General features: G+C 41.8%; 1 protein-coding gene across 1 annotated transcript; it reads right to left on the bottom strand.

The window, feature by feature from the left end:
• Positions 1-408: 408 nt before the first annotated feature.
• LOC106589264 (inhibitor of nuclear factor kappa-B kinase subunit alpha) lies at positions 409-27,949 on the bottom strand. The gene is made up of 22 exons (XM_014178991.2): positions 27,503-27,949; positions 27,206-27,312; positions 22,241-22,335; positions 20,982-21,099; positions 20,672-20,741; positions 20,493-20,581; positions 20,236-20,325; positions 19,977-20,101; positions 19,758-19,865; positions 17,673-17,808; positions 17,219-17,413; positions 16,964-17,066; positions 16,646-16,769; positions 16,268-16,419; positions 15,995-16,056; positions 15,716-15,825; positions 13,982-14,031; positions 13,567-13,672; positions 6,369-6,516; positions 3,541-3,677; positions 3,296-3,395; positions 409-2,048 (listed from the first exon to the last, which is right to left on the bottom strand). The coding sequence occupies exons 2-22, from the start codon at positions 27,308-27,310 to the stop codon at positions 1,983-1,985; spliced, it is 2,289 nt and encodes a 762-aa protein (XP_014034466.1). The 5' UTR covers positions 27,311-27,312; positions 27,503-27,949; the 3' UTR covers positions 409-1,982.

The raw sequence follows: 27,949 nt of genomic DNA, 5'->3' as shown, positions 1-27,949 counted from the left end.
AATCACCAGTATATTAAATTCCTGTTAAATTTTTTAAATTATTTTTAAAAATAGGCCTAATTGATTGCAGCTGCATATTTAAAATCAGAAGAATTATATAATCTGTTTGCCAAGTATATGTTAAAGGTTTCCCTGAACACAAGCAATCATGTAACCACAGTAAACCAAAGACACAGCTTGTGTTTGCGGACAGGTTTCTTCTTTACACACATTCCTCAAGCTTCAGCAAGCATATTAAAATCAACCTTTGGAATCCGGTAAAGCAGAAATATGGGCATAGTAACCACCACTACTATGTTTGTGGTACTCCCTATTTTTGCCAAAGTAGGGCTACATTCTCTCAATCCACAGCAGCCAGGGGACAATACAGTTAAGGAGCTTCTTCAGAACCAATGTAAGGAATACAAATTCATGCCAAAGTAATTTTTTATTGTAATAACAAGAAAATGCTTATCTATACAATTACTAGAAAGTAAACATTCATAGACAGGTTAAAACCATCAGATGGAGACAAACCTTAATGAAGGAAACTGACATGTCACTTAACTACTAAAAATAAATGTTGTCCATTGCACTTAAGTACATAAATACATCTTTCTGGAGCAAAGCATCCACTTTATCTTTGTTACAGTCAACACTTAAGTTACACCTCAAGGGTTGTAACTACAGTACATTCAATAATTTACCATGCCCCGCCATTTGTTTCCATACATTGAGCATCCAGTGAAAAGAATGCACACAAAATAAATGTACAGTGCACCTGACAAACTGAATTGAACTTTGGTGGTATGTATTCCATTTTTCAGGTTTAAACATATCAACAATTCCAACATATGGAGAAACAGACCAGCATCCTCTGTCACAAAGTAACTATAGGATTTCCATATTTCCCCCTTCTATGTAAAGTGTGTAGTCATGATAGAATACTTTTCTTAAAATCAAAATAAGATTCACACATGATCAAAACCCTATCCCCTTGATCAATGCATGACTTTATTTTAAATACAGTTTATACATTTCCTGTCCCCATTGGATGATTGAAACGAGAGCTGTGTCACTAGAGCACAGACTCATAAACAGGATTCTAGAGGGCATCCATCCCCCAGATGTCTGACTACTTCCTCGGTATAGAAGGGAACCAGGATACTTGGGAGTGTGAAAGTGCTGTTGCTTGATGGTAAAAGGAAATTACAACCTGCATCTTTTGTGGTTTTCCTTGTGTTGAGTCACGTCAGGAGACATGATAAGGCTCAATACAAATGTGCATGCATATCAAGCTTTCTTATCAGTCCCATTTCCATAGCCCAAACACACTGTAGCTATACTCCATCATTACAAAAAAACTTTTCACTCACAATCAGATGCTACAGTTCGCCTGATTTAACAGTTTAGATACTTGATATGATATTAATAGTAAAATGTGGATTTTGATGAATAGAGGTACTTAGATTTGCACAATAATCAGTGAGGAAAAGGTGACATTTGCTTGAAGAGCAAAGGATGACTGACGTCTTGTGTTCAGATAATCAGTTTTTTTTGTTCATATAAAAGCCATGCTACATCATCCACCTTTCCCACCAAATAGCTGAAAAAAATGGAGAAGTGAGTCATTGAGCACGTGTATTTTTTATCTGCCTTTTGGGGGGGGGGGGGCCTCAGGCTAGTCTTTAAAGTGAATGACCACACATCAAAATGTACAACATAACCGTGACTCCATTTTGTTAACGACATTCAGTCCTTAGTGTTACTTGGTTGGAGAGCAGGCAGGGATTAGCTAGACGGTGCCTTGTTTGTTGTTGACATCAGAGACAGCCGGTGGCACCTTAATTGGGGAGGGGCGGGCTCATAGTAATGGCTGGAACAGCATGAATGGAATGGTATTCAACACATGGTTTCCATGTTTTTGATGCCATTCCATACACTCTATTGCAGCCATTATTATGATCCATCCTCCCCTCAGCAGTCTCCTGTGGTTGACGTATTCACACATTTCGTTTTTGCAGTTTTGTAGACAACGTTTCATATTTAGTCCAGCTCCAATCTTGGTCCTACAAAGACAAACCAAGAGATTATGACATAAAGCTACATTGAGATCAGGTTTTAAGGTTGCTGCTGTCACAAACAAAGGGGTAACTGTGGAATGGCGTTTGGGTTGTGGTTTAGACATTAATCTCCGTTCCCTCCAGCAAGGCAGCCAACCTCCCATTTACATTTGAGTAATTTAGCAGACGCTCTTATCCAGAGCGACTTACAGGAGCAATTAAGGTTAAGTGCCTTGCTCAAGGCAGATTTAGCACTTAGTCGGCTCAGGGATTCGGTTACTGGCCCAACTTAACCGCTAGGCTACCTCCCCAGACTTGTTTTAAATGGATCAGAGTCTAAATGCAAACTCAGTTAGCCTTAAGGTAATGTTCTACACTTAACAAGGCCAGATAAGAGACATCCTGAAGGCCAAATGAGAAGGAACGACTCAGAACCTCATCACGCTCCTGACCTGGGATACCTAATCCCACCCTTATAGGGAGTTGACCCACATAAGAGTGCTGGGTAAATGACGCACACCAGTGGTGCCAACTAAAGAAGAAAGTATGTGTTTCAGGTGTGAATCACATATTATAAAGACTTAAAGGGGGGCTGAACTTTCTGATTTGGCCTTTTGTCACAATGTAAATGTGACAATATGTTAATGTTGCACATCGTTTAGTTGTCTCAAATGCTTTAAATATTTGTATATGAATTTCTACAATTTATTTGGTTTGACGGTTTTAAGTCATTGAAATTTGAAGCTATTGAAATTGTCCCAATATTTTATTCCTTGTGATGGTCCCTAACTAGCCCCATAGGGATATCGAATGTCAAACCAAACTGACCATTACTAATCGGGTCACGTGCAGCTGTGCTGCGATTGATGATTACTTGGTTGCTGCCAGCTGAGGGCAGGATTGAAATAAACCCAACGAAAAAAAACTTACAGTACCCTTTATTATGTTACATGACATTTTTTTGCTATCATCTCGCAAATCTCCATTTTGTATTAGACTAACTTTATGACCAAAATTATCCCATTTACACTTTGTAGTAAATTTTGACACAAGAATAAAATGTTTGACTCTTATCGATGCCACATAGGTCATTTTCAAAACAGAAGCTGCTTTTTAGGGGCAGTCTCTCTTAACACACTGAAGAAAATGTGGTGAAGTGCAACAGTGAAATGTAAGACACTGCATTGACAGAATACCAGGAAACAGGATTCCATTACAAGTCTAGCTAGCTTTGAGAAATTGGCATAACTTACCACTACGCTTTTGGACTGCTCGTCAGCAGCTTCTTGCATCAGGCTGGTCAGCTGACTGAGGTACTTCTGGTTCTCCTGAAGCAGTCGTGGGGCAGCATCACTGGAAGGGGCGGGGAGAGAGAGAGAGACAGAATAAGTCACAATGTATGAAGGACATTCTTTTCGGTCTGCTGTTGAATGTCTGGACATTCCTTTCAATCTGCTACACAACACAAACTCTTCCTGTCTGCTGTATAGACCAGTACCTGTCATTGGGTCCAGGTAGGGAGGTGAGTGGGTGAGGGGAGCTGATGGGCTGGGCAGACTGGGCCCACTGGGGCACCTGCAGAGGGTTGGACGACTCTGGGCTGGCTGCTATCGAGTTCCTTGCAGAATTCTGAGCCTGGGAGAAGACAAACGCCATTACTCATATAGAACACATGTTCACATTATGACCTAAGCTAAGTGAATTCTATAGAAAATTTACCCTTTGCTAAATCAAGTCAAGCCGGCCCCCTTGGTTACTGTTGCAACCTCAGATATTTTCCTGGGAAGCCCAATACTCCAAACTAGTGGAGAAAAACCCTCACAATGATCTTAAACTGTATTTTTAATATACAATGAAATTAAGCAGACTGCTTCTTGCTAATCAGGAGACCCCCTGGTATGTTGTGGTGGACTGTCATAACAATTGCTTCACAGGAACATGGTAAAATTACGTTTTTAGTGTGACTACATACCGGATGGCTCTAAATAAACTGTCAGCATGCAATCGAAGATAATAATCACTCTCGGAGCTAATTAGTGCTCTCAAATCATAATGTCCACAATAGGTGTTATATTCATAATATAGCTAGCTTAACTAGCTAAAATACATTTATAGAAAATAAGTTATATTAAAGGTGGCAATACGTAACTTTTTGGTCGACCTGGCCAAATTCACATAGAAATGTGAGTTATAAATCTATCATTCTACAAGTCTAAGAAGTGGTAGATCTGTTCTATGTGCGTTATTTCTATGCTTCACGTTCTTAAGTTTTGTTTTTGCGTCTTTTACTTTCAGTTTTGTACACGAGCTTCAACCAGCTGAAACAATATTTTTGGTTATGGAAAATATATTTAGCAGTGGTTTAGATAGTATAGAGAATCACTGTACCATCTTATTTTGTCACATAAATTGAAATTAGGTGAACTATTAACCTCTCTAGGGTCGGCGGGATGAAATCGTCCCACCTGCGTTATTCAAATACCTTAGAAATGCTATTACTTCAATTTCTCAAACATATGACTATTTTACACCATTTTAAAGACAAGACTCACGTTAATCTAACCACACTGTCCGATTTCAAAAAGACTTTACAACGAAAGCAAAACATTAGATTATGTCAGCAGAGTACCCAGCAGACGCCCATTTTTCAAGCTAGCATATAATGTAACAAAAACCCAGAAGACAGCTAAATGCAGCACTAACCTTTGATGATCTTCATCAGATGACACACCTAGGACATTATGTTATACAATACATGCATGTTTTGTTCAATCAAGTTCATATTTATATCAAAAACCAGCTTTTTACATTAGCATGTGACGTTCAGAACTAGCATACCCCCCCGCAAACTTCCGGTGAATTTACAAAAAATGTACTAAATTACTCACGATAAACGTTCACAAAAAGCATAACAATTATTTTAAGAATTATAGATACAGAACTCCTCTATGCACTCGATATGTCCGATTTTAAAATAGCTTTTTGGTGAAAGCACATTTTGCAATATTCTAAGTAGATAGCCCGGCATCACAGGGCTAGCTATTTAGACACCCAGCAAGTTTAACACTCACCAAAGTCAGATTTACTATAAGAAAAACGTTATTACCTTTGGTGTTCTTCGTCAGAATGCACTCCCAGGACTTCTACTTCAATAACAAATGTTGGTTTGGTCCCAAATAATCCATAGTTATATCCAAACAGCGGCGTTTTGTTAGTGCGTTCAAGACACTATCCGAAAGGGTAAAGAAGGGTGACGAGCACGACGCATTTCGTGACCAAAAAATTGTAAATATTACAATATACTTCAAAGCATGTCAACCGCTGTTTAAAATCTATTTTTATGCCATTTTTCTCGTAAAAAAGCGATAATATTCCGACCGGGAATCTGCGTTTAGGTAAAAAGACGAAAGAAAATAAAGCATGGAGTCGACTCGTGCACGCGCCTAAGCCCATTGTCCTCTGATCGGCCACTTGCCAAAAGCGCAAATGTGTTTCAGCCTGGGGCTGCCTCGATATCATTCAGCTTTTTCCCGGGCTCTGAGAGCCTATGGGAGCCGTAGGAAGTGTCACGTTACAGCAAAGATCCTCAGTCTTCAATAAACAGAGACAAGAAGAACAAGATCTTGTCAGAGAGGGCACTTCCTGTAAGGAATCTTCTCAGGTTTTTGCCTGCCATATGAGTTCTGTTATACTCACAGACACCATTCAAACAGTTTTAGAAACTTTAGGGTGTTTTCTATCCAAAGCCAATAATTATATGCATATTCTAGTTACTGGGCAGGAGTAGTAACCAGATTAAATCGGGTACGTTTTTTATCAGGCCGTGTCAATACTGCCCCCTACAGGTTAAGAGTTTTACCAACGAGGAAATGGCGGAGCGATTTTTGCACAGTGCAACTTTAATGGCTAGCTAGCTAGCATTTTCATTGAAGGTAGTACCACTGTAGCTAGCTAACCTGCTAGCAAACAATGGAACTAAAGTATAATTTCGGATTCAAAAAAATACCCCAACAGGCTCTGCATTTTAGGAATCACAGTCGCAAGTACCCCTGGTGCTTTTTTTTTAAATGAAAAATCAGTTTTTGCCATTGCCATCATTGGCTTCCATGCGTTTAAAACTAGAGCTTGTTTGAGGCTTGTCGGACACGAGCAAGGTTAGCTCGTGTCCGACCAGCGATTGGTTGCCCATAAATCTGGGGCGGGGCTTAGCAAAGGGTCAATTGCACATTACTTAATAACCCAATGACATCTTATAGTAAGTTATATGACTTCATGATCTTATGACTAACTTTACTGAAGTTCTATAGATAAAACCTCATCACTCACACAGGCAATCTTCAATAGGTGCCAGAACTCTCTTTGTCTCTTAATCTGCATCTGCATCACGGTGTTGTCGGCATCCTTGATGTTCTCCAGTGTCTTCTCGATGCGCGGGAACAGGTCAATGATCTTCTGCTTGCTCAATAAGATCTTACTGCATGGGGAAACAGAAGGTAAACAGTGTTTTCCAGTTAAATTAAGTAGAGTACTTTTCAATTCGTTAGTCAGAAAAGTCTGCCGAGCCCTCTGCCTCTAGAAAGAACAATATGCATCTTCTAGTGATCTTTCGATAGGTCAGGCGCCTGTCAGTTAAAGTCAGCGATGATGGCTAAACACTGCTGGTTTGACGGTCTGCTGTCTGTCCCGCCTTTCGGTACCAGGTTGTAAGTGCCGTGGTTGCAGTCAAGGGAGAGAGAATGAATTTGCATGTTCCATATAATGTGAGTGAATTTGCACTTCCCATATGTGGTAACGATGAGTGGAAATCCACTTAGGCAATTTTTTTTATGGCATATTATTTTATTTTGCGTGCAAGATCCGACATTAACGATGGCCTGGGACCAGTAAAAACATGTTGGGACAGTAACTGTTCTGCGCATTTTGGTATTCCAATTCAACATTTACCTACTCTGTCGCAGTCTACCATTGAAGACACGCGGACAAAGCTCTCCCCTCGCCCTCCATTTGGCAAATCTGACCATAACTCTGTCTTCCTGATTCCTGCCTACAAGCAAAAACTCAAAACAGGAAGTACCAGTGACAAGCTCAATACGGAAGTAGTCTGATGAAGCAGATGCTAAGCTACAGGACTGTTTCACCAGCAAAGACTGGAATATGTTCAGGGATTCATACTATAACATTGAGGAGTACCAAATCAGTCACCAGCTTCATTAATAAGTACATCGACGACGTCGTTCCCACAGTGACCCTACATACATATCCCAACCAGAAGCCCACATTTATAGGCAACATCCGCACTGAGCTAAAAGGCTAAAGCTGCCACTTTAAGGACCGGGTCACTAATCTGATGCTTATAAGAAATCCCCCATAACCTCCGTTGACCCATCAAACAGTCAAAACAGGACCAAGATGGAATCCTACTACGCTGGCTCTGATGCTTGTCGGATGTGGTAGGGCTTAATCTATCATAGATTAAAGGGAAACCCAGCCACAAACTGCCTAGTGACGCCTTATTAGGCTCAGTGCCTTTGGCCAAACTCGTATTTCTAAAAATGAATTCAGAGTCTGTGGCTTCAGGCTCGTGCAATGGTGCCTGGAGAGCATGCCAGCATCGGAGAATACCCTCTCCGTGCTTGCAGAGCCACTGGGGAGGGATGCAGGTAAGAAAGGGTTATTTTGCCTAAAAACCTTTAGACCTATCAAAAAGATATGCTCCTTGAAAGAGGTAATATCCCAGGCCTATTGGGACAAACTCAATGGTGGCCTATTGTATTGATAACAAAACAAAAATGAAAACTTAAGATATCAGATTTGTAGTTTATAAATACTTTGCTACAATGACACTTAGCTAGCTACCCACCTCTTTCCTTTGTTAGCATGTGCACATAGTAAGTACAACAACAGAGGGTAGTGAGGTCTGCACAACGATCACCGGGGGCAAACTACCTGCCCTCCAGGACACCTAAACCTCCCGATGTCACAGGAAGGCCAAAAAGATCAAGGACAACAACCACCCGAGCCACTGCCTGTTCACCCCGCTATCATCCAGAAGGCGAGGTCAGTTCCTGGTGCATCAAAGCAGGGACCGAGAGACTGAAAAACAGCTTCCATCTCAAGGCCATCAGACTGTTAAACAGCCATCACTAACATTGAGTGGCTGCTGCCAACATACTGAGTCAACTCCAGCCACTTTAATAATGGAAAAATTGATGTAATAAATGTATCACTAGCCACTTTAAACAATGCCACTTCATATAATGTTTACATACCCTACATTATGCATACTCATACTGTACTCTATACCATCCACTGCATCTTGCCTATGCCGTTCTACACCATCACTCATTCATATATATTTTTTATGTACCGTAATTTCCGGGCTATAAGCCGCAACTTTTTTCCCACGCTTTGAACCCCGCGGCTTAAACAATGACGCGGCTAATATATGGATTTTTCCCGCTTTCACATTTTTTTTCTCTCCCAAAAAACACATTCTGTGACGTGCTCAGTTTTTTGGCGGCATGAAGCTTTCATTAGACCAATGAAATTGCTGAACGGGTTAAGGTCAAACAACTTTTTTATTTACTGTTTAGATTAAATCGAGCGCTCTCAAACTTCCCATCATTCTGATTACGGTAGTCATTTTGTCACCCTCATCATGGCAAAGACACAGAGAAATGCATATGATGCAGCTTTCAAGTTGAAGGCGATTGATCTGGCTGTTGGAAAAGGAAATAGAGCTGCTGCACGGGAGCTTGGTCTTAATGAGTCAATGATAAGACGTTGGAAACAGCAGCGTGAGGAATTGACTCAGTGCAAAAAGACAACTAAAGCTTACTGCTAATGTTTTATTACAAGCCGTGTTTCGTTAAAGCCTATTTATTTTTGTTACAAGCCGTGTTTCGTTAAAGCCTGTGTAAAGTTCATTTGTTTCAATGTACCGGTAGGCACCTGCGGCTTATAGACATGTGCAGCTTATTTATGTTCAAAATAATATATATTTTTTAATTCAGTGGGTGCGGCTTATATTCAGGTGCGCTCAATAGTCCGGAAATTACGGTACATATTCATTCCTTTACACTTGTGTGTATAAGGTAGTTGTTGTGAAATTGTTAGGTTAGATTACTTGTTGGATATTACGGCATTGTCGGAAGTAGAAGGACAAGCATTTCGCTACACTCGCATTAACATCTGCTAACCATGTGTATGTGACAAATAAAATTTGATATCATGCTTTCAGGATACGTGTTTTTTCAGATTAGACAATGATTCTTTAGTTGTGGACACCACATCACCCCACTCACTCTCTTGCTCTTGGTCCTCCTCAACTTTGTAAGTCACCTTGATTTTGCACCTGTGTGTTTTATCAGTTTCTTTATGACAATATTTTTCCCTGACTCAGTCTGTAATACCTACATTTCCCAAGCAGACCATCATAGTCCCTGTGCCCAAGAACACTAAGGTCACCTGTCTAAATTACTATTGCCCCGTAGCACTCATCTGTAGCCATGAAATGCTTTGAAAGGCTGGTCATGCACACATCAACACATTATCCCAGACACCCTCGACCCACTCCAAGGGGTGCGTGCTTAGTCCCCTCCTGTACTCCCTGCTCACCCACGACTGTGTGACCACGCACAACTCCAACACCATCCTTAAAGTTTGCTGACGAGACAGTGGTTGACCTGATCACCAACAACGAGACAGACTATTGGGAGAAGGTCAGTGACCTGACAGTATGGTGCCAGGACAACATCCTCTCCCTCAACAAAACAAAGGAGCTGATTGTGGACTACAGGAAACAGAGGGCCGAGCACGCCCCCATCCACATCGACCAAGCTGTAGTGGAGCGGGTCGAGAGCTTCAAGTTCCTTGGTGTCCACATCATTAAGGAATTACCATGGTCCACACACACACACACAAACAGTCGTGAAGACATGACAATGCCTCTTCCCTCTCAGGTAGCTGAAAAGGTTGGGCATGGGCCCTCAGATCCTCAAAATGTTCTACAGCTACACCATTGAAAGCATATTGACTGGCTGCATCACCACTTGGTATGGCAACTGCTTGGTATCCGACCACAAGGCGCTACAGAGAGTAATTTACATTTACGTCATTTAGCAGACGCTCTTATCCAGAGCGACTTACAAATTGGTAATGCGTACGGCACAGTACATCACTGGGGCCGAGTTACCTGCCATCCAGGACCACTATACTTGGCGGTGTCAGAGGAAGGCCTGAAAAATTGTCAAAGACTCCAGCCAACCAAGTCATACTGTTCTCTCTGCCATCACATGGCAAGCAGTAATGAAGTCTGGAACCAACAGGACCCTGAACAGTTTCTACCCCAAGCCATGCTAAATAGTTAGTCCAGGTAGGTATTTGGTTAACTATCTGCATTGACCCATTTTGCACTAACTCTTGACTTGGATACGCTGTAGCCGCCACCGCTACTATCATGTTGCCTTGTCACTTTATCCCTACCTATATGTCCATACTGTATTTACTTTAATTACCTTGTAACTCTGCACATCAACACGGTACCCTGTGTATGTAGCCAAGTTATCGTTATTCATTGCGCATTTATTCCCTGTGTTTTTTTTTTGTGTCATTTCCCTCCATTGTTGGGAAGGGCCCGTAAGTAAGCATTTCACTGTTAGTCTACACCAGTTATTCACGAAGCACGTGACAAATAAAATTAGATCTGAAGACTATACATGTAAATGTTATGCTATTTGTACACTGAACAAAAATATAAAAATGCAACAATTTAAGATTTTACTGAGTTACAGTTCATATAAGGAAATCAGTCAATTTAAATACATTCATTAGGCCCTAAAGCTATGAATTTCACATGACTGGGAATACAGATCTGGTTGGTCACAGATACCTAAAAAATAAATATATATATATTTTTTTAAAGTAGGTGCGCAGATCAGAAAACTAGTCAGTATCTGGTGTAACCACCATTTACCTCATGCAGCGCGAAATCTACTTCAAAGGCTGTGCGAAGTTGCTGGATATTGCCGTGAACTGGAATACACTTTCATATGCGTAGATCCAGAGCATCTTAAACATGCTCAATGGGTGACATGTCTGGTGTGTGTGCAGGACATGGAAGAACTGTGACATTGTCAGCTTCCAGGAATTGTGTACAGGTCCTTGTGACAGTGGCGTGCATTATCATGCTGAAAGATGAGGTGATGGCGGCGGATGAGTGACACCGACAATGGGCCTCAGGATTTCGTCACGGTATCTCTGTGCATTCAAATTGCCATCGATGAAATGCAATTGTGTTGTCCGTAGCTTGCCTGCCCATACCATAATCCCACCATTGGGCACTCTGTTCATAACGTTGACATCAGCAAACAGCTTGCCCACACGACGCCATACACACCGTCTGCCATCTGCCCGGTAAAGTTGAAACCGGGACTCATCCGTGAAAAGCACAGTTCTCCAGTGTACCAGTGGCCATTGAAGGTGAGAATTTGCCCACTGAAGTCGGTTAAGATGCCGAACTGCAGTCAGGTCAAGACCCTTGTGAGGATGACAAGCACGCAGATGAGCTTCCCTGAGACAGTTTCTGACAGTGTGTACAGAAATGTTTCAGTTGTTCAAACCCACAGTTTCATCAACTGTCCGGGTGGCTGGTTTCAGATGATCCCGCAGGTGAAGAAGCCAGATGTGGAGGTCCTGCGGTTGTGAGGCTGGTTGGACGTACTGCCAAATTCTCTAAAACGACATTGGAGGCAGCTTACGCCAGTGAAATGAACATTAAATTCTCTGGCAACAGCTCTGATGGACATTCCTGCAGTCTGCATGTCAATTACACCCCACCCCAAAACTTGAGACATCTGTGGCATTCTGTTGTGTGACAAAACTGCACATTTTAGAGTGTGGCCTTTTATTGTCCCCAGCACAAGGTGCACCTGTAATGATCATGGTGTTTAATCAGCTTCTTGATATGCCACACCTCTCAGGTGGATGGATTACCTTGGCAAAAGAGAAACACTCACTAACAGGGAAGTAAACAAATTTGTGCACAACATTTGAGAGAAATAAGCTTTTTGAGCATTTCTGGGATATTTTAGTTCAGCTCCTGAAACGAGGCACCAACACTGTACATGTTGTATTATATTTGACGACTCACACCAACTTCTTCTGCTCCTCTGTCGTTCGCTACAAACTTTAGTCAGAGTACCATCAATGAAGTCGTTTGTTGTGACGAGGGGCGTGGTACAAAACAAAGACGTCAACGATTGGATCGCCTCCAACCAATAAGAGTATCAAAGCCAATGACGAATTTTCAAACCACTGCTTTATCCACCTGTGTTTTGGCTTAACCCATTGGTTTCTGGACCCATCAGACAGCCCCGAATGGTGTTCGCATTCAGTTAAGGGTTGGGGAGGTACTCAAGATCCATGCTCATTGTGGAGAAGAAACCAGCATCTACGGGCGGGGCAAAGCGATTGGCTGGAGCGAGAAGTCTGGGTAGCCAGGTAACCCGCGAGTCAACTTCGAGCAGTACATGAGTTTCCTTCACACCGCACACGCGAGCTGTCCAGAGCAAAAAGAAGCGCCCATCAATCTACTCGCAGAGCTTATTTATGTATTTTAGGGAAAGTGATTAACAACAGTAAACCTTAAATAGTGAATATACTAGCAATATGCAGGCAACTGTTGACTGTCAGCAAAAAGAAAGCAACAAAGACACCTAGCATTTGTCTTGGCTAGCCTACTGGAGCCATGTCTATATCTCTTTTGAAATGTTTCTTATAGAGGCAGCTTCCCATTTTCATATCTTCTATGAAAATGACATACTGTACTTTAGAAACAAATGTATACAATGCAATTCTAAAGAAGAGTAATGACTGGCATTGCCAAATTGTATTAGCCAGGTTTTTAAAAAAACTACATCATAATAACCAAATGTAGCCTATTAATAGCTGAATATAGAGAGAAAGCATGACAACCTATAGGCCCTGCATGACCCCCAAGCTAATTTCCTGCAATTCTATACATTTTGCAGAGAAGAAACTTTGCAGTTCTATAGGATTACCTTACAGTGAATTCATGTTCAAAAACAACATTTTGGGGGGAATACAAGAAGTACTATGGATACTAATATCCTTGTGAGCCTCCCAGGACCATGTTGCCCATGGTTAAGAACATACTGTAGATTAATATTACACCCTTCTTAATTTACAAATCCCTTAGCCAAAATTGTTTTAATCTGTTGTTAGCAATATCCATAAAAAAATAAACAAACAATACATATAATATAAATACATTTCGAGATCTGGCCGTGGACCCCCTGCCGCAGACCCCAGTTTGGGAACCTTATCAGTAAGGCACATTGTTGTGAAACATTTACAATGGGGTAAAAATATATTGCATAGAACAGACGCATGCCTCTCTAACATGCAGAATATAGAATCAGGTCAGCTTTATTAAGGGCATTTCTATCTGCAGCGTTCAGTTGGTGACGTGACAGTCCACTGAACAGTCCCAGACCCTGCTTACCTGAGGTGTGTGTAGAGGTCTCTCAGGACCTTGTCCTGGTTCTGGACAGTCTGTATAATGGCTTTAACCATCTCTGAGCTGTCGCTGCTCACACCAGGGTCAGGCGCTGAGGGAAGAACAGCACACAGGTGTCAGAACGTGGTAGTGTTTATACAACTTTCAAAAGGCACTCGCACATCTGAGCAATCTTGTTACAGGTGCATGGCAACAGTTGAAACAGGATGAAGGAAAAAAAGGAAACCGCACACTGTTCTTGATAGTATCACTATTAGTGATACTATCAAGAACAGTGTTTATACAACTACCATCGTACAATTACAGATTATATTCAATATCCAAAAGTACTACAGTGCCTGATTGAAAATGAAAACAGCTGCAATGCAGTGACTGTATTTATTGGACAAAAGTGGCTTACTTCGGCATTTCATTTTTAGTTGTTTGTAGAGTTCAATCGCCTTGTCCTCCCTGAAATCAAAGAATAAACGATCAATTCTCCTAGAACATTCATTTAAATCTTGTTTGAGGCTTTCAGAATGATACAGCAGTTGAACTTTTCTTGTTAAAATGTGCATTTGAGTACTCTAGATGTATAGGACTGGCAATGAAAATGAAAAACAACATCAGGTCAGCTACTAGCCAAATCAGAAGCCAAACATTTCAATGAGGCTCCATCTACTTCCACAACTTCCTGGCACTTCCTAGACCAGTGGTCGCCAACCGCGATCTTCAAGGCATTCCTAGTCGATCATCAAATACTTCTGTAGAAAAGCCAACGAACGATAAAGGCTTGCGCTCCTTCTTTAAAATCGTGTTGACCTTTTGCCAGTATATTCACTTGAGTCCTGCGCACCAGGTAAGCAAAGTGTTCACATGAGACAAACTCCGCCTACCTGGCAGATCAGGCAAATCTGTGAGTAAATCGAGTGCATCTACTGCGCTGCCCAATCGGATAGCTCAAATCACCATGGCTACAGAGCGTCCATGACCCAGGCCACAGCCAAGTTTAATAGGCTACTAACTAGCCTACGTAAAATGTAATAACTTTTAAAACCATGACCACAGAGAGACTGTCAATGAATACAGCAAAGAGCTGCTGTTTTTATGAGTGAGTTCATGTTTAAGTTTATATTCAGCACTGTCACTGTTTTTATTCAACGCTATCGCAAAATGCCTTTCTCCGTACTTCCGTTCGGGCTGCAGCTGCAATGAATGAGTAGCCAAGTATCGATAGCCCTGCGTTTTATTATTATTAGCAGTTTGTCGTGTCGATTTTAATATTAAGGAATATTGAACTTTCTCTGGTCATAGGAACAACATTAATTTGTGCATGAGGCAGATGCGGTGCGACTCGAGTTTCGCCATCAGGTGGAAGACGGGTGTCCCCTCTCTCTGGTCAGTCTCACCAGAGGAAAGGATGAGGAGAGCTGGGACCGTGAGAGGCGGTTGGGAAAAATCGTTTTGAACAGTCATCCAACTCGGAAACTCGGGCATCTTTCTAGAGCTCCGACTTTTCGACCTGAAGATCACTGACGTTGTGATTTGACATCGTTGACCATCAGATGCAGGTTCTATCAGTCCAGTAAAATAAAAAAGCTAATTATTTCAATTCATGCCCCACAGTGCTAAACCAACTGATCTATTTTGTTATCAAAGCTCGAGTTTTAAAATATAATATGGTCTGATTAACAATATTGGCAGACCAATCATATACATTTTTACATTTTAGTCATTTAGCAGACGCTGTTATCCAGAGCGACTTACAGTAGTGAATGCATACATTTCATTTAAAAAAAATTCTGTGCTGGCCCCCCGTGGGAATCGAACCCACAACCCTGGCGTTGCAAACACCATGCTCTACCAACTGAGCTACAGGGAAGGCTGTAGCCAATATGCTGTGATAAGGTATAAGGTATTAGGCCAACTGCCCAAACCTCATTCCTACAAAACTGTTTGTGAGGTTAATGTATAAAAAATAAATAAAAAAATATAAATAAAAAAATACATCTGAGCACTAGATCTCAGCTTGCTTTTTGACTGCGAAAGTGATCTCGACTCAGAAAAGGTTGGTGACCACTGTCCTAGACCTTCATTGCATTTAATTCAGTAGAGGCAGACAGCCTGTCATTCCTGCCTAGAGTAGAACACTCACAGCTGCTCCATGATGTCTCCTTGGCGACGAGCGTAGGGACTCCTCTGCAGCTCCACAATCTCTGAGTGTAACGACATGATTTCCTCGTCCAGGTGGCTCACCTCGGCCACCTAGAGGACAAAACATACACAGCGGGTGTAGCTAGGGCTAATTAGGATTGGTGGGGTAATCTGATCCTAGAGCTGTGGTTAACTTGTACCTCGATCCATTCACAGACAGCAGCTCAACTAAGATGACCAACCCATGCGATCAATACCAAAAATCCATCCCAGCCAGTACCTGTGCATATGCAGCCGCCTTCTCCTCATTCTCCTGCCAAGCTTTCAGCATTTTCTCAGAGGCTGTGGGAGAAAAAAAAAAAAATCTCATGAAAATAACCAACACTATCTTGTCATAATACAAAACCATGGTTGCTTCTAAAATGGCACCATTCCCTACTTTGCGCCCTGGTTTAAAGCAGTGCTCTATATAAGGAAAAGGGTATCATTTCAGCTGCAGGCCATGTGGGTGACCATTCCTGGCACTACCAATCATCAGCCAGCCAATACTCACAGATCCCATAGTGCATCTGATCGCTGTACTTCTCCAGGTCGTACTGGATACTGCTCTTGAAGAAGTCCAGCTTGGCCTTCAGCTGCTGGGAGAAGGCAAACATGCCGTTCTTGCACCGGGTCAGGTTGGTGTTGTAGCGCAGGAGGCTCAGCCTGGACAAACACACAGAATATAATAACTTGTTAAAAAACTAAAATGTACATCAAGATAACAAGATCACACATGCCATAGATGAAAAAGCAAAGAGTTGATTCTTCCAAAGCAAGTCTGGAAACTTCTTTCAGCCATTCCAGTTTGAGACATTACCAAATTCAAAAGAAAGAATCTCGCTTCCTTTAACTTCACTCTTTTGGTGCCTAGTAAAGCAGGCTTACTCACATGGCAGCCCTCTGGCCCTGGAACAGTCTGCTGTAGTCGTCCTTCAGTCCACAGATGTAGCTCACCGCCTCGCCCCACACCTTCTTCAGCACCACCAGGGGCAGCTGGGACTTAGCCTCCCGCACTGGGAAAAAGGACAACAAGCTCCTACATAAGGCTTGGTACATATGATGGAAGAACATATTGACTGAAGACATCTTTCAACCAAACCATGAATAAAAAAACACAACCTCTATTTAATTGCATGAGCTTGTATTTCCATCCGATCGCCTTTAGATCTCTAAATACTTATCAGCAGGCAGAGAAGGCAGTACTCACCAATAGTGTTGACTTTATCAGGCAGCTGTCTAGCACTGAAGGGACCAGAGTACTTGGTGAGACTCTTGTCAAACAAATAGATGATGTAGCTGTCCCAGCCTCGCTGCACAACACAAAGACAACCACTTTACATGGTGGTCAATTGCTAAATATGTTAATGCTAAACAGGTGAGTAAGATTTCCAATGTATTGTATCAAAACTATATTCTAACAAAATACAACACTGAAGTAGCAAAGTGGAACCAAAGTCCTTACCACCCCGTCGAGGACACACTGGGCTGCAGCCTTCCTGGGGTCCAGCGACACCCCTGTCTCCTGCAGCAGCTCCTGGTTGACCAACTCGATCTTGGTCTCAGTTTCGATGCGGCGCTGCAGGCTATGGAGGCTCTCATCTGGGGCCAGCTGAAAGGAGTGGACCTGGGCCGTGGTCATGTTCAGGATGTGGACAACCTGCCAATGGCATAAATGATATGGGTAAAGTAAAGGAAGCTGATTGGCTAGCAGATGGAGTCAATCCATAATATCAAGCACGAACCGGCAAACTTAACATTTTGCTTAAAAATAATATTATGTGTACATTAACACACTATGGGAACTATAAGCGTTAATTGAATCTTGTCCATGAGAAAAATCAAATAAGAGCCTTAAGAGACACTTGAAAGACTATTGTTAGCTCAAGAGATACAGCATGATACGTTAGAGAACTAACCTTCATGCATAATATCTGTTCCAGCACTTCAAAGCACAGGGGTTTCTTGCTGTCAGCGTTGGTCTTGCCTCCTCTCTGGACAGGGTCCCATTTCAGCATCAGCTGCAGCAGCATCTCCATGGGCTCCAGGAGTGTCCTGAATGAGTGTAATGCAAATTAACATCCCCCGGTGGAGGGGAAACAAATTCAATCTATACAGGTCATGGTCATTTCCCTCAAGTTACTGTCTTGGTTTTCGATTTATGCTGCTCGATGAGGTGAAACTTTCAGAATGTGGTCATAAATTGAGCTGACACGATTCCCTGTTCTACTTTTGACAGACAACCATATTTGTTCTCCACAATAATGTTCTGTTACTTGGCACCCTAATGAACAGGACCCTGGTTTCCCAGGTTGAAAATTAGTCTGTGGCTAAAATATAAGGATGAAAACCAGCGTACACATCCCTCGAGGTTCAGAGCTGGGCACCCCTGCTATACATAGACAGAATAAGACAGGTGGTTACAGTGCCTTCAGAAAGTATTCATACCCGTTGACTTATTCCACACTTGTGTTACAACCTGAATTTATTTTTATTTATTTTTTAATTACACATCTACACATAATACCCCATAAGGACAAAGTGAAAACATGTTTTTAGAAATTGTTGCAAATTTATTGAAGATTAAATACAGAAATCTAATTTACATAAGTATTCACACCCAAGTCAATACTTTGTAGAACCGATTACAGCTTTGAGTCATCTTGGGTATATCTGTATCAGCTTTGCATATCTGGATTTGGGGATTTTCTCCCATTCTTCCTTGCAGATTTTCTCAAGCCCTGTTAAGTTAGATGGGGAGCTTCCACAGATTTTCAAATGGGACTTAAGTCTGGGCTTTGGCTGGGCCACTCAAGGGCTTTCACATTCTTGTTCTGAAGCCATTCAAGTGTTGCTTTGGCTGTATGCTTGGGGTCATTGTCCTGTTGGAATGTGAATCTTTGCCCCGGTTGAAGGTCGTTTGCACTCAAAACAGGTTCTCATCAAGGATATGCCTGCATTTGGCTCCAATCATTGTTCCCTTTATCCTTACCAGTCTCCCAGTCCCTGCCGCTGAAAAGCATCCCCATAGCATGATGGTGCCACCACGTTTCACTGTAAGGACGGTGTTAGATGGGTGATGAGCTGTGCCTGGTTTTCTCCAGACATATAGTTTTGAATTCAGGCCAAAGAGGTTCTCGTCAGACCACAGAATCTTTTGCATTATGTTCTCAGCGTTTTTCACATGGCTTTTTGCAAACTCCAGGCGTGCGGTCATGTGCCTTTTTCTCAGGAGTAGCTTCTGTCTGGCCATTCTCCCATAAGGCCTAGATTGGTGAAGTGCTGTAGAAACGATTGTCCTTCTGTCTGGTTCTCCCATCTCAGCCAAGGAACTCTGTATTTCTGTCAGAGTGGTCATTGTCTTCTTGGTCACTTCCCTGACCAAGGTCCTTCTTGCACAGTTCCTCAGTTTGGTTGGACAGCCAGCTCTAGGCAGCATCTGGGTAGTTCAATATTTTTTCAATTTCCAAATGATGGAGACCACTGTGCTCTTGGAAACTTTCAACACTAGAAATTGTTTTATACCCTTCCCCAGATATATGCCTCCTCACAATTCTCTCTCGGAGATCTACGGACAGTTCCTTGGACTTCATGGTATAGTTTCTGCTCTGACATGCACTGTCAACTATGGGACCTTATAGAGACAGGTGTGTTTCTTTCTTAAACATGTCCAAACAATTGAATTGGCAAAAGTTGGACTCCAATCAAGTTGTAGTGACATATCAAGGATGAACAAAGGAAATTGGGTGGACCTGAGCTCAATTTGGAGTGTCATAGAAAATGCTTATGAAAATATGATTTCTGCATTTCATATACAATACATTTCCAAAAACATGTTTTCACTGTCACTATGGGGTATTGTGTGTAGATGGGCAAGATAAAAAAATATTTGATCCATTTTGAATTCAGGCTGTAACAACATGTAGAATAAGTCAAGGGGTATGAATACTTCCTGAAGGCACTGTAATAATGACAATAGAATAGAATATGTGACGGTGTCTGACCTGCTCAGATTGTTGGGGTATGGTAGATGTGTGGAGAATCTGACTTCCCCATTCAATTCCTCCACAGCCATGATGTCTTTGGGACCTTTGTTCCGCACTTTGCTGGCCCTGAGGAATAACATTGAAATGGCATTCAGGATGGTTAACTAGCGCCCCTTGGAGGATCACTCAGAATTGAAACTAACACTTGAAAACTGTTAAATGTGCAGGGACAACTACCACTGGACAGGCTGAAGATTGTGCAGAAAAGGCCGGAACCCACAACTGCATTCAAATATCATTGTGCCAAAACTCCAGTAGTCCACTGTGACAGTGTAAGGCTTATTCTCAAATAATTCAGGGGCCTGGGGGGAAAAGATATGCAAGTACCAATTAGTAAGTCTGGTTTTAATCAATCGTGACTAACAGACAGAGACAATGTCGCAACGTTAAGTCAACAGGAATCTAGGAGTGCTTGCAGGAGGGATAATATGCTCACCAGGTATTGCAGTGTTCCCACAAATGAGGTGCACAGACTCCCCTGGTCCAAGTCTTTGGCATAGCCCAAGTCTATAATTTTGTGAACCAACTGAACAAGGAAAACATTTTGGCATATTAACATTGCAAGATGAACAGTAGTCTATAAAAATAAATAACAGACAAAGTCACACCACAGAACATCAACAACTGAAAAATGTAAACAGTTATAAAAAGAGCATGATGACACTGTGTGCTGTACCATAAATATTGGGTTACCTTTCCATTGACATCCTGCAGCACTATGTTTTCTGGTTTAAGGTCTCTGTGTATGATCTTGTTTTCATGCAAATACTGGATGCCTGAACCTGTATATAAAGACCATTCAGAAATCAGTTCTATGCAGACCCACAATTGATACAATTATACACAATACAACAGTGGGGTACAGTACATACCAACATCATTGAGCAGGGAAAGTACTTCACTTTCTTTCAGTCCACAGCAATTTTCAGGCTTGCTCAGCATCTGTCAAATTCAACCACAAACACATTGTTGGACAAATGCCTGCTCATGACAGAACCATTTTTTTGTCACTGTAAACTTATGTGAGGCATTTAACCCCTTACTGATCCAGGGGCACTGCCACATGGCCGACGACACTCGGGAGTCTGCATATGTCAAGGGGGTTTATAGCAAATAAAAGAAAAAAAGTGTGTGGACTATAAGGGAAATGGACAATAAAGTATTCATCTTCAGCTGCCCCACCTTTCTGAGGTCTCCCTTGGAACAGTACTCCATGGCCAGCAGTGGAAGGTCGTTTAAGGCAATGTGCTTCATCTCCTCTGGCACGTCTCTGGCTGTCACTACATTGAGATTATTCAACCTGAATAGGCAAGAAAAACATTGTACTTGATAAATACAGTGCATATGGAAAGTATTCAGACCACTTAACTTTTTCCACATTTTGTTACATTACAGCCTTATTGTAAAATGGATACAAAATTAAAAGTGCCTCATCTACACACAATAACCCATAACAAAGCAAAAACAGAAGACATTTTTGCCAATGTATTTACATAAGTATTCAGACCCTTTGCTATGAGACTCGAAATGGAGCTCAGGTGCATCCTACTTCCATTGATCATCCTTGAGATGTTTCTACAACTTGGGAGTCCACCTGTGGTAAATTCAATTGATTGGAAATGATTTGGGAAGGCACACACCTGTCTATATAAGGTCCCACAGTTGACAGTGCATGTCAGAGCAAAAACCATGCCATGGGGATGTTTTTCAGCGACAGGGACTGGGAGACTAGTCAGGATTGATGGAAAGATGAACGGAGCAAATTACAGAGAGATCATTGATGAAAACCTGCTCCAGTGTGCTCAGGACCTCAGACTGTGAAGAAGGTTCACCTTCCAACAGGATAACGACCCTAAGCACACAGCCAAGACAATGCAGGAGTGGCTTCGGGACAAGTCTCTGAATGTCTTTGAGTGGCCCAGCCAGAGCCCGGACTTGAACCCAATCGAACATCATTGGAGAGACCTGAAATTAGCTGTGCAGTGACGCTCCCCATCCAACCTGACAGAGCATCTGCAGAGAATAATGGGAGAAACTCCCAAAATACAGGTGTGTCAAGCTTGTAGCATCATACTCAAGAAGACTCGAGGCTGTAATCGCTGCCAAAGGTGTTTCAACAAAGTACTGAGTAAAGGGTCTGAATACTTATGTACACGTGAATTCAGTTAATATATTTGCAAACATTTCTAAAACCCTGTTTTTACTTTGTCATTATGGGGTATTGCATGTAGATTGATGAGGGGAAAAAACAATTTAAACAATTTTAGAATAAGGCTGTAACTTAACAAAATGTGGAAAAAGTCAAGGGGTCTGAATACTTTCCGAATGCACTATACAAGAAGCAAATGCCGATATTTCAATCATTGAAAAAGTAGAAGTCACCCAGTTCAAACGTGTGTGGCATTCAATGATGTACACAGGATAATACGATATAGACAAACTTTTTCATGATCTGGATCTCTCTGCTCCATCTGTCTTTGTTTCTTGCTGTCAACTCCAGGCGACACATTTTCACCGCAATTTTTTCTGATGTGTCCTATGGTGGAAAAATTGCAAGATTATGTTATAATACTTTTATTGCATCAAATGGGTGTTTTATGCAACAGAATAGAGTACTTTGTTAACTATTGTGTGTGTGTTATACTGAGGATGGGCCTCTGGGAGATGACATTGTAAATCTCCTCTCAGTGTTTTTTGGGTGATAAAACCCAAAGAGCATGAGTTAATGTTTCTGTTCTATATGGTACCAGAGATGGTTCCAGTTTGGAGTCGGAGGGACAGACACTGGTCTTTATACAATAAAAACTGTTGACACAGCAGATACGTATAATACATAGCAGACAGTATCTTTCATACAAATCTTAACCTTGTGACCCATTCTATATATCTGTTGTTCATCATGTAGGTTGAAAAGGGGTGTATCTTGGCTATAAAAGACCTTTGTACTTTTGTCTCGGGGCTCTCAAAGAATCGTTTGATCGTGAATCGTCAACCAGCCATCATTATCGTAGAGCACTCAATCGATTCACTTTATATGTGTGTGTTGTATTGACCTGCTTCCTTATAAGTGATTCAAGATTTAGTTTAAGTATAACTCTAACTTGTGTGATAAGTTTGTCTCTCCTCATTTGATAGTAAAGAAATTAACCACCACAGTCCTTAGAAACAAGGGGGAAAAAAACAGTAAAGTCTCATCTATTATCTCATCAACTCAACAGATGTGCACTTATGAATTCACAGGGAGAAGAATACAAAACAATAAGGAATTTTTAAGCCACAGGGTGTTTTTCTCAAGTGGTGGCCATTTGACCTTTGCCAAAAGATACTGACCCTACCGTTACAGGCTGACTACACCGTCTGCATCGCGCGTGCAAGCGTTGCAAAATAAATTTAGAAATCTATATTATTAAATTATTGCACCCACACTGCTCACGAGCGTCTGCGTTGCCAAGGGCTAAAATAGAAGTCAGTTCTATTTGTGACACAGATCGCACAGAAAGTCCTGCCTCTCCCATCTCCTCATTGGTTTATAGAAGCAGGTATCCACGTGCCATCTCCTTATTGGTTATACCCACGTGGGTGACTGAAAGACGAACGAGGTCGGTGGCGGTAATGCACCTAATTTATGAAAGTTGCCAATTGCAATATAAAGTCCAGAAGAAAAAGCCTGGAAGGAGGAGAGATGACTAGAAACTATTTGGTTGACCGTTTTGTGTGGATTAATTGTCGGATCCACCTCGTGCATTTCAAGTAAAATAACAACTCAATGTTTAGACCAGGGGTGTCAAACGGATCAGGCCCGCAAAGGGGTTTAATCCGGCCCGCGAGATGATTTTGTAAAGTATAAAAATTAGCTGACATTTTTCAATAAAAGAAACTGCTGTTCCAATTGCATCCACTGGATGGCGCAATAGCAATTGTGTTAAGCAAGCAAACTGTTTATACCGGAGCAGAGCAAGTAGGTCAAGCAAGTGCAGCCAGTCCGGATGAGCTACTTTGTTTTGCCCGCGATATTTATTACGGCTTCTACTTTTAACATTATGTGCTTTGGCACCCTCATTGCCCCAATATGTCTCTGTCAAAAAAGAGAAAAGTGGACGCAGAGTGCAGAGTGTTCCAAGAAAAATGGTCATCCTCCTATTTATTCACGGAATTGAATGGGAAAGCTGTATGTTTGGTGTGTTCACAGCATGTTGCAGTGCTGAAAGAGTATAACCTTCGTCGCCACTATGTGAGTCTTCATGCCGACAAATATGACAACTTTCAAGGACAGCGGAGAAGAGAGAAGGTGAATGAACTGTTGGCGGGTGAAAGCTAGCTACCTCATTGCTAATGAAATCGCAGTGGCTTCAAAACCATTTAGTGAGGGTGGATTTGTAAAAACATGCATGATGAAGGCAGCGGAGATTGTGTGCCCTGAAAAGCGCCAGGCTATTGCAAATATCAGCCTGACAAGAAACACAGTTGCAGACAGGATTTCCGATCTTTCAGTGGATTTGGACAGCCAGTTGAAGCAAAAAGTAAAGTCATTTATTGGGTTTTCAGTTGCAATTGATAAAAGCACGGACATTACAGATTTTGCACAACTGGCCATTTTCATCCGCGGAGTTGATGACACATTGACCGTCACCGAGGAGTTCGTGGAGTTGGTGCCGATGACAGATACAACGACAGCAGCTGATATTTTCACCGCACTCGTCGGCGCGCTGGACAGGGTCGGAGTGGACTGGTCCCATGCTGTCAGCCTGGCTATAGATGGTGCGCCCTCAATGATCGGGAAAAAAGCAGGCGTTGTGACAAAGTTCAGAGAGAAAGTGCAATCTGCAAATGGAGGACGTGATTTTTGGACTTTTCACTGTATTTTGCACCAGGAGGCTTTGTGTTGCAAGTCATTAAAGATGGATAACGTCATGAAGGTGGTCATCCAAACTGTTAATTTCATCCGATCCAGAAGCCTGAATCACTGTCAGTTTGACAGCCTTCTCAGAGAGAAAGACCACATCTATGGCCTGCCATACCACACTGAGGTAAGATGGTTAAGCCGAGGTGCTGTGCTTAGGCGTTTCTTTGAGTTACGAGAAGAAATTGAACAGTTCATGGAAGAAAAGGGCAAACCAGTGTTAGAATTTCATTCCGCAGAATGGATGCAGGACCTTGCATTTATGGTGGATGTTACAGAGCACCTGAATAACTTGAACAAACAGCTGCAAGGGCGCAACAAAGTCGTCACCCAGTATTATGACAGCATACGTTCTTTCAAGTTGAAGCTGTCATTGTGGGAGACGCAACTCGCCGGTGGTGATGCAGCTCACTTCCCCTGTCTGAAAAATGTGTGCGTGACCCAACATGTGGCAGACATGAAGTGGTTCAAAGATAAAATAACGGGACTGTTACGGGAGTTTGAGCAACGCTTTCAGATTTTTGGTGAACTGGAGAAAGACTTCAACGTTTTTTGCTCGCCATTCACCGTGAATCCCTCTGATCTGCCCGTCAGCATCCAACTTGAAATAATAGACTTGCAGTGTGACTCGGATATGAAGGGCAAATTTGCCGCAGCTGGCTTGGACACATTTTATCAGAATCTCTTGCCACGTTACCCCAACTTGACAGCCCTCGCTGCAAAACTGTTGTGCATGTTTGGAACCACATATCTTTGTGAGCAAGTTCTCTGTAATGAGCATAAATAAAACAAAGCTGCGCTCAAGGCTCACGCACAAGCACTTGAATCACATCCTGAAGTTGGCTGCCACTCAGGATGTGACGCCTGATATTGATGCGCTGGTGAAAGCTAAAAGATGCCAGGTATCAGGATTCAAATAAACTATGCAACCCCACTTAAAGTGCTGCATGAGACACCCTGATATAGTTCTGTGATCTGTGATATACTTCTGTGAATCACTGAGGCATTGTGTGTTTGTGTGTTCTTTTTCTTTAGAATTTTCAAATAAACTTGAGGTGTTTTATGATTAATAGTGATGTGCTTGTACTATTGTGGACACACTGTCCTCAGGCTCCAGCTTTATGTTTTATGTTGATCATATTAAATCAAAGAAAACAATCTGAAGTTGTTGTTTTTAAGTTATATATACCAAGATTTTACCGGTCCGGCCCACTTGGGAATAGATTTTCCTCCATGTGGCCCCTGAGCTAAAATGAGTTTGACACCCCTGGTTTAGACATTATCCCAGGACAAATTAGCTAGCAACAGCAAGCTAGCTAAATAGGACAAATTAGCTAGCAAGTACAAGCTAGCTAAATTGCCATAAATGTTTAATGCTTTTCCACCTGGCCCCAAATTAGTGTAATTGGTTCAGAGTTTGCTTTGATATTTTAACCGGTGTGTCGTGATGGCGTTTGGTGTGGGGGGACAAAATACATTTATGCAGGATGGCGCAGGCTGGTTTGGGTTCAGTAATATACTTGTTTACAATGAGCTTCTCCGTGGAGCAGGTGTGAAATATAGACCAGAAAACGTACATCAATGCAGCGATGGGATGTGCCACTACTCCAAATTGTACCTTTATTCACACTGCTCTATCGAGAAGACTTAAATACTGCTAGTTTTCCCGGAAAACTGCAATTTTTCATCCTCATGCTAGCTAGTAGAGCCAGGACGATACCATTTCACAATATTTTTTCAAAGGCAACATTTTTAACAGGAAGCAGACCAAACTATTGGTCCTTTAAAAACCTGCTTTAAAATATTGTGTGCTTTAGCTTGGAAAATAAATACATTTGACTCTGGATGACAACATAATGGTGTTTGTTTCCAACATTAAGCCTGTTTTACTAAAGAAGTTAAATTCGCTTCTTGTTGTTTCCGTACCACGATACTAAGGTGTATCGCGATACAGTATCGTCCCGCCCTACTAGCTAGTAGTAGCCACCGCTGCGGTGGCTCATTTTGGAATGGCAGTGTTAGCCAATCAGCTCATTTGTTGTTCAACATGTGCCATTCCATAATGCCCGCAGTGTCTACTGCTAGCGAGCACGAGGACAAAAAGGGCAGTTTTTCAGGAAAACTAGCATTATTCCAACATTCTCGATGAAGCATTGTGAATAAAGGTACAATTTGTAAAACAGCGGTATATTCCATCCCTGCATTGAGGTACATTTTCCGACCCATTAACACACCAGCTTCACGGTAATCATGATTGCATTCACATCCCTGTGCAGCTCAGTGTAACAGTAGGGTCGGTATCTTCTGGCAAATTTGAGTTGTGATATCAGACTTACTATTCACATCTAGGAAGTGGTTAACTTCCTTTCACCTATATGTAAACATACATCCAACTCTTGTCTGATTTGGCAGGATATTCAGCTACCATGATTCAAGTCTGGACTCTGGAACAGCTTAGAGTACTAGGGGTTACTTATGAAAATGTGGCCGTTAGTTAAATACTTACATGATGTTGATACAGGTAGACATGGGCAAAACCGCCCATGCCCAATCTCTCTTTCAATTCCCAGTTCCCGCAGTTTTGGTTTTGTCTGAAAGGAGGCTTATCCATTGCTGTAACGTTAATAACAAGGAATATTAATTTTACACTTGGCTATGCAAATTGTCAACATTTCTAACTAGCCACATATGCGGTAAATGAAGCATTTACTAGCTAACAGTTAGCTTGATAGCTAGTTAGCACTAGCTGTAAACAGTAGCTAACGTTCGCTATTTAGCTAAACAACTTTCAAGTTTGCCATACCTTCGTTAGTGTTGCTAGTCAGCTAGCGTTGCTAACTAACGTTAGTTATTAATTTAGTTCCCCTGCCTGATGTCCGTACACAAAATTGATCAATGGGCAATATAAAGATAAACGTTTAAACTTCACAATCGCCCATGTTTCCCTTGCAGGGTTGTACCCGTGACTGAACAACGAAGACGAAAGTAAACATAGCTCGCTAACGTTAGATAGCAGTTAGCTCGTTGGACTGCCAGCTAACGCTATTTGCTTGAGAAAAAAAAAACGAATATAGCTTGTTATTACAGAAATCTTGGTGTAATAATAGCTAATTGTTACGATATTTCATAAGACAGTCAGCGGCCGTTTTTTCAGAAAAAAATAAAGATCTTCTTGTGTTCGATTAATGCACCATGACAGGAATGTGTACTTTCCTAGATGTGACGTCGCCCAAAAAAACCCGGCTGCTTT

Source organism: Salmo salar, chromosome ssa28 (genome assembly GCF_905237065.1).
Source record: "Salmo salar chromosome ssa28, Ssal_v3.1, whole genome shotgun sequence".
NCBI classification, from domain to species: domain Eukaryota; kingdom Metazoa; phylum Chordata; class Actinopteri; order Salmoniformes; family Salmonidae; genus Salmo; species Salmo salar.
Note: the sequence above shows the minus strand (reverse complement) of the source record. Positions and strands in the feature narration are given on the sequence as shown.

What these genes read in the sequence shown, in the direction of transcription:
- LOC106589264 (XM_014178991.2), bottom strand. Translation starts at nt 27,310, where the DNA reads ATGGATAAGCCTCCTTTCAGACAAAACCAAAACTGCGGGAACTGGGAA. An exon ending in AATCTTCAGCCTGTCCAGTG is followed by an intron (nt 19,866 to 19,976) that starts GTAGTTGTCCCT and finishes GTTATTCCTCAG; the next exon opens with GGCCAGCAAAGTGCGGAACA. An exon ending in CAGGGCCAGAGGGCTGCCAT is followed by an intron (nt 16,420 to 16,645) that starts GTGAGTAAGCCT and finishes GTGTTTGTCCAG; the next exon opens with GCTGAGCCTCCTGCGCTACA.